Here is a 7,958-nt window from a genome sequence, read left to right on the forward strand (position 1 = left end):
GGAAACCATGGGACCTATGTTTCTTTGGGCTTGGCTTACTTCACTTAATATAATTTTTTCCAAGTCTTTCCATTTCCTAACAAATGGGACAATGTCATTCTTTCTGATGGAGGCATAGAATTCCATTGTATATATACACCACATTTTCTTGATCCATTCGTCTACTGAGGGGCATCTGGGTTGGTTCCATATCTTAGCTATGGTAAATAAGGCTGCAATAAACATAGCTGTGCTGGTAGCTTTAGTGTGGCCTTGTTTGTAAACATTTGGGTAAATGCCCAAAAGTGGGATTGCTGGGTCATAGGGGAGCTCTATGTGAGGTTTTTTGAGGAACCTCCATACTGCTTTCCAAAGTGGTTGAACAAGTTTATACTCCCACCAACAGTGCAGTAGGGTTCTTAAGGAAGGACATTTACTGTGTATCTCTTCAGTAATTTGCAGCGAGAACAAAGAAAGGAAAAAGGACCAATCCATATGGAGCCTGAAGTTATTTGTATCCTTGAAAAAGAACAGAGTAGGATAAGTTCATATGGTTGAAAGTAATTATAAAATCATCTACAGAATCTCAAACCAGAATGTTATAGGGGTTGTTTTACATTAGACAGACCAAATCCATTAACAGGATGGATTATGTTAACACTGAATCCCCAGTACATAGCAAAAGTCCTAGCACATAGAAGGTGCTCAGGAAGCATCTCGAATAAATCTGAATAAATCATATATTTTGTTAATGGTTGTTAGCGAGATGAGCTCCCTTCCCATAGCTTAGTCCACTCCTTCCCCTTAGCATGTTCCCATCCTAGGGAAAAGTAGGACCATTTACCAAAGGCAGTAATCAGCCTCCAACCCCCTTTATCTTGGGATGGCACTTCTCTGGAGCAGCTACCACCACATAAGGCAACAGGAGCTACTTATAGTGACCTTCAGGTCTGGGCAGCTGCAGGACCCTTATCTACTATTTGGACAGAAGCCATAAATCCTAGTCCGCCATAATGAAGCCCCTGGCCCTCATGTCCACACCAGGGTCTCCGCCTCCTAGCCCCTTCTAAACCTCCTAGGTTACATAGGTCACCTCAGACAATAGCAGGTGCTTCTTTTCACTTCTCGCTTGTGAGAAGGAGTCTTGCCAACCCCTTTCCCCGCAATAAACCTTTCTTTGTTCTCTGTTCCTGGATGTCTGTGTGGTTTTCTGGCAAAATCCAAATAATCTAACAATGGTGTAACTGGTCTTTATGTCTTAAAATCAGATAATATAATACTGAAACCCTTCCCCCCTCCCAAGATTGTTCATCCCAATTAACTCATTTTATGGTTAAAAAATAGAAAACCTCCCAAGCATTCAGGAATGCCATTGCTGGGCACAAGACCTGATTTGTGGATATCAGTTGTGATTCCACTCAGTATGAATGAACCTTAGACTATGTTCAGTGAGGAACATTTCATCTCAGTATTTCCACCTACCACTTTTACCTAATCAAAGGGTTACATCAAATTCCACTTTAGAAGTTGGTTTGAGCTGTCTGTACTTAGAAGCTACTTTGAGCAGCTTTCTGTTAATTCAAAGGGACAAGAGTTAAACTGTTGGTATGGTATGCTAGATACAGAAATAAATAATATAAAATATCAGTAGTAACTTGGAATGTCTCTGATGTCAGATAATACTTTGCACTAGACTCTAGGTTGGCAATTAGAGCCTGTGGGCCAACTTTGACTTGCTTTTTGCTTTTTTGGTGGTACTTGGGTTTGAACTCAGCACCTTGTGATTGCCAAGCAGGTGCTCTACCACTTTAGCCATATCCCTGCTTTTCATCTGTAGATAAAGGTTTTTTTTTTGTTGTTTTTGGCTTAAATTCAGGGCCTGAGTGCTGTCCCTGAGCTTTTTTTGCTCAATGCTAGAACTCTACCACTTGAGCCGCAGCTTCACTTCTGGCTTTTTGGGGATTAATTGGACATTAGAGTCTCATGGACTTTCCTATCCTAGCTGGTTTCAAACTGTGATCCTCTGATCTCAGCCTCCTGAGTAAGCTAGGATTATAGGTGTGGGCCACTAGCTCATGGCTTGTAGATAAACTTTTACTGGAACACATCCATGTCTATTTACTCATTTATTGTTCCTATTTTCATGGCATAGTGGTGGCTTACAAGTCCTAAAAATGTGCTGACTATATATAAAAATGTTTGTTGACTTCTGTGCTCAACACTATATTTAGTATGTACAACTACTTGGGAAGCAGATGATATTATCTGTGCAAGGATTTGGAATAGTAAGCAACCTGGTCAGATTATATGTTAATCCTAGGCCTAGCTGGGACCCAAACCAGAAGACCCAACACCCAAGTCAGGTTCTTTGTTCTCTGTCCTGCTCTATTATTGAGTTCTGTATCTCTAGGTGCAAATTACAAATTTTCAAAGACATAAAGAATACAACATAATTCAAATTACAGAAAGTAGATTCTCAGAGTTCATGTATGATTTTCTGATATGGGTCTCTTTTTTGAAGACGGTTCATTTAGGCGTGTGCTCATGTGGTTGACTTTCTTTTGTTGTGGTAACCTTTTTCCACAGTGGTAGATCCTGAAGCCATAAGGGCTCAAGTTAGTAATGTAAATAAATGAAGCTTGCCAACTGTACTACTGTTAGGAAGGAAGACAGTGGCAAACTGGAATATAGATATCCTTCCCAAATGGGACAGCTGGTCCTCTACATAAACATATGTGCCTAGCAGGAAGATTATGCTAGCTAGCATAATCTACACTACATAATTGACACTACAATGTTCAGTTGTTATTGACAATGATGAAATTTGGATTCTTTGCAGCTAAATCCTTACTCCAAAATAAAAATAAAGTAGCAAAACATGGACTTGCAATCCAAACTGTGAATATAGTTATTTCTGTATGCAAATACAGTTATTTCTTTTCTTAATTAATGGTGGGACCAGTATAAAGATAACCTAGAACAAAATTGCATTTGTGATGTTGTCATCATTTTATTCAAATATGGATTACATTACATAGTTTGCTAGAGTTGGGTTTTCATTATATGGATTGAGAAAGGATAAAGTAGCTTGGATAAAGAATTGTGCCTCACAAAAATCAAGAACTCTAACAACAGATGCTGGAGGGGATGTGGACAGAAGGGAACCTTACTTCATTGTTGGTGGGAGTGTAAACTTGTTCAACCACTTTGGAAAGCAGTATGGAGGTTCCTCAAAAGACTTCACATAGAACTCCCCTATGACCCAGCAATCCCACTTTTGGGCATTTACCCAAATGTTTACAAACAAGACCACACTAAAGCTACCAGCACAACTATGTTTATTGCAGCATTATTTACCATAGCCAAGATATGGAACCCACCCAGATGCCCCTCAGTAGATGAATGGATCAAGAAAATGTGGTATATATACACAATGGAATTCTATGCCTCCATCAGAAAGAATGACATTGTCCCATTTGTTAGGAAATGGAAAAACTTGGAAAAAATTATATTAAGTGAAGTAAGCCAAGCCTAAAGAAACATAGGTCCCATGGTTTCCCTTATTTGCAATATCTAGTATATGTATGAGTCAAGCAGAAAAGGTCAGATAATGTGATGTTAGGAAAATGAACCCTTAGATATGTATTTAAAGGTATTTTTCTTTCATGCGATTGTTTCTAACACATTTATAAGATTATTTCTTTGTTGCTTTGTATGTCCCTCCCCCACAGTATAACCCCTGCTTTCACTATATTTGATGTCGGTATAATTTGTGGAGGAGATGGGGAAAAACAAGTTGTTTAAGGATACAGGTGGACCAGTTGCAACAATGAGAAGTACAAGTTGTCATGTCGAAAATGAACTTTACAACTTTGGTGTGGGGGCGGGGGGGGGTTGGCGGGAAAGATTGGGTGGGTGGGGGGAGGCTGGGAAGGGATGTGAAGGGTAAACAAAGGAGAAGGCTGCAATGCTTGATAAGAAATGTACTCATTATCTTGCCCACGTAATTGTAACCCCTCTGTACAGTATGTTTACAAAAAATAAAAATAATTTAAAAAAAAGAAAAAAAAGAATTGTGCCTCAAAAAATTTCAATGACACATAAAGCTCTTGACAGCCATGGAGTTCTGAGGAAGATGGATACATGCAAATCATTCTCTGGAGGTAGGTGTGTGTGGTGTGTGTGTGAGTGTGTGTGTGTGGTGTGTGTGTGCATGCTGGATCTGGGGCTGGTACTAGGGCTTGATCTTTGGGCCTCACACTTTTGCTCAGCTTGCTTTATAAACACTGCTTCATTTATCATTATAGGCAACTTTATAGAGTACATGGTAGTCTTAATTTTACAGATGAGTGAATAAAATGTGTGTATTTCTTTTTCTTTGTGGTGGTGCCAGTGCTTGAATCCAGGGCCTTGAGCTCTTGCTCAGTTTTCTTGCTCACATATGGTGTTTTACCACTTATGCCACACCTCTAGTATGGCAATTGACTCGTTAATTGGAAATGGAGTCTTGCAGAATTTGCTGCCCAAGCAGACTTCGAACCATTATCCTCCATTATCCTATTAAGTAGCTAGGATTACAGGCATGAGCCACCAGGATCTGGTTTCTTTGGCGCATTTCAACTGTTGGAATTACATGCTGTTTCCAAACCTATTGACAACTATTTTCTATTACTTCCTACTTTCATTAAAACATGAAAATTTAGACAATGATAAAGTTTTTATAATGGAAAAATAAAAAGAATGAATTTTATTGTTTTTGCAAAGAAGTCAATTTAGCCAAGAAAATGGGAGTGTAATAAATATTTAAAATAAATTTTACTTTTCTGATAACGTGTTAGAGCTTGTTTAGAGTTTCCTAGCCCATAGAAAATATCCTTTTGGACAAAGGCACATCAGTTTACTTTGAAATCCTATATCTTTAGAGGATGGTGTCTTTGTTACAAATATTGTTAGCTGATGTAACTAGATAACCTAACAAATTATCTTAGCCACCAAAATGGCTCAAAACTGACTGTTTACATCAAGCACAAATGATTTTATATACATAATGGACATATTTACCTATTTATTTTTGGCACTAGGGTTTGAAATCAGGGTCTTAAAGTTGCTAGTATGAGTTCTACCACTTAAGTCATAACCCAGTTCTCTAGTATTGTTTTGGATAGAGACTCATGTTTTGCCTGGGGTCAGACTCAGACTCAGTCTCAAATCCTCCTACCAACATCCTCCTTTATAGTCAGATATACCAATATATGGCTTATTTGTTGGGATGAGAAGTTCCTCTAACTTTAGCCTAGGCTGGCTTTCAACTGCAGTCTTCTTGGTCTCTTCCTCCAAGTAGCTGAGATTATAGGTGTAAAGCACCATGCCTAGCTTACATCATAGATTTATCTATTACAGTTACATATAAATTAGTTTACCAACTATACAGATCAATGAACCCAAAATAATGAGCAGATAATGTGACACTTGCTGTTGTCATTACTTACATGCATGTTAGTTAAGATTCTAAAACATTCATTCATTTTTTTATGTCTTTGAAAACCATGCTGTCTCTGTAAGTTGCTTTTTGTAAAGGAGAAATGTTGCTAGAAAGGTAGGTGCAAAATGAAATTGTGCTGGCTCTAAAGTTTTCTCTCCCATTGGTCTTTATTATAAAACTGAACAGGAAGCTCTACTGAAAATAACCCATTCTTCTGTTGGAATTCCATTGAGTCTATATACCATATTTTCTCTATCCATTCATCCATTGAGGGACATCTGAGTTGGTTCATATCTTAGCTATGGTAAACATGTAATGAACATTGTTGTGCTAGTAGCTTTAGTGCGGCCTTGTTTGTGAGCTATTGGAAAAATGCCCAGGAGTGCAATTGCTGCTTTCAAGAGTGATTGAATAAATATACATTCCCACCAACAAAGTAGCAGCATTCCCTTTTGGCCACATCCCTGCCAGTATCTGTTATTGTTAGTTTTCTTGATAGTGGCCATTCTAACTGGGGGGAGGGAGGTGAAACCTCATTATTGTTTTGATTTGCAAAGACTGGGAAAAATTACATTAAATGAAGTATGACAGACCCAAAGAAACACACTTTGCAGGTTTGCTTCATTTGTTGTAACTAGAATGTGCCTAGCAATCTACAATTAAATGCACTGGGTGGTAAAACACAAAAAACACACTTGGATATAATATACAGGATTCTAGACATTCACACAGTGAGATGATATAAGGCTCAATAGCTACATGCATATGATCATATAAATGATATTTATCAAAATGAACTCCAAGAAATGGAAAGGAAGGGTTTTTTTGGGCTATTTTTCTTCTCCTTTGTTGCTGTTTATGTTTTCTATATCATCTGCCTTGTTTATAAGGGGGAGAACAGAAATGATGGGACAAAGGGTGAACAAATGCAGCAGTGATCCTTATTAGAACTATGTTGAAAATGAACTATACAACTTGTGGGTGGGGACAGAAAGGGAAAACTGTGAGACAGTAAGGGAAGGGGTGACACTATTTAAAAGAAATGTACTCATTACCTGACATATAACTGTAACCCCTCACCTTTACAATAACAATAAAAAAGAACAGAAAATAATCCATCCTTTATTGAGTTGGAGACTGACAGCATATCTGATGGGAATGTCATTACTATAATTCTCTGATAAGATAAATCAATCTTTAAATTTACAAATGTAAAATTACTTGAAAGAAAGTTAAAATCTTATGCAATATGTTTATTTTACTCCTGGTTTGATTTGTAGGTGCTTCTTAGCTTTATGTGGGTTGACTGGAACTGTAGGATTTCCAAAGACACAGGACTTGCAATGCAAAAATCAGAAGAGTCTCAGACAACCTGCGAGTGGTAGGGACCTTAGCTCTAGGATTGCGAGACTATACTAGTTGAGGATTGTGACTAACCCATGAGACTTAAAAAAATCCTAAATCTATGAAACTATATTTCCTGTAGTGTGGACAAAGTTTCTTTCAAAAGCTGAGGATAAAAGTTTACTGGGCTAATTAAAATCTCACTTATGACGAACAAGAGAAATATCACGTAATATATAGAAACACGTGGAGACAGCTAAAGAACTCACAAAATATACCAAAGAAGATTATTTCAGACCTACCTTTGTTGTTTAGAAAATATGACTACAAATAGAATTGCTGTTAGCCCAAATATTCCAAAAATTGTAGTGAGGAACCATGGAAACTCTAAGTCTGGAACACAAAAAAATTTGTTTTTTTTTTAGAACTATGAATAACTGGTTGAAGCTAAGTTTACATTTCGCTATCTTTCTCCATGTAAAAGCAGTCGTTAGTGAATTCACCTAGTAAAGTCAGTAATCTCAGTTGATAATTGAGGAAACAGAATGGAATGAATTAGGATCTTTTGTTATAAACACATTATTCAATTATTAAAATATATGTTATTTGAATGTTTTCACACTAAATATCCTTCAAAGTGAAGAATATACAGTTTAAACCCACTATATGCTTAAAATATCCTAACTGCTTTCATAATCTTATACATCATAAAAGCAATAGGGTATCATTGCTTCGGCTCTAGGTAAAAACATTGTTTTATAAAGTAAATAAGATCTACTTAAATCCTTTTTATCTGAGCATGGTAATATTTTTCTAGCTTCCAAGTTAAGGATCTATCATAAATATAAAGACAGTACTTGTGTATGTGTGTGTGTGTGTGTGGTGTGTGTGTGGTGTGTGTGTGTGTGTGGTGTGTGTGTGTGTGCGTGTGGTGTGTGTGTGTGGTGTGTGTGTGGTGTGTGGTGTGTGTGTGGTGTGTGTGTGTGTGGTGTGTGTGCGTGTGGTGTGTGTGTCTGGTGTGTGTGTGTGTGTCTGGTGTGTGTGTGTGTGGTGTATGTGTGTGTGTGGAGTGTGTGTGTGTGGCGTGTGTGTGTGTCTGGTGTGTGTGTGGTGTGTGTGTGTGGTGTGTGTGTGTGGTGTGTGTGTGGTGTGT

General features: G+C 37.8%; 1 protein-coding gene across 1 annotated transcript in view; it reads right to left on the bottom strand.

Moving 5' to 3' along the window:
* The window catches only part of Ghr (growth hormone receptor), a 125,996-nt gene that overhangs the window by 4,239 nt on the left and 113,799 nt on the right, over positions 1–7,958 (bottom strand). Inside the window, exon 8 of the mRNA XM_013018643.1 lies at positions 7,108–7,198. Coding sequence (XP_012874097.1) covers positions 7,108–7,198 — 91 coding nt within the window. The remainder of the gene's footprint in view (positions 1–7,107; positions 7,199–7,958) is intronic.

The sequence above is a fragment of the Dipodomys ordii genome, unplaced genomic scaffold, assembly GCF_000151885.1.
Source record: "Dipodomys ordii isolate 6190 unplaced genomic scaffold, Dord_2.0 Scaffold41, whole genome shotgun sequence".
NCBI lineage: Eukaryota > Metazoa > Chordata > Mammalia > Rodentia > Heteromyidae > Dipodomys > Dipodomys ordii.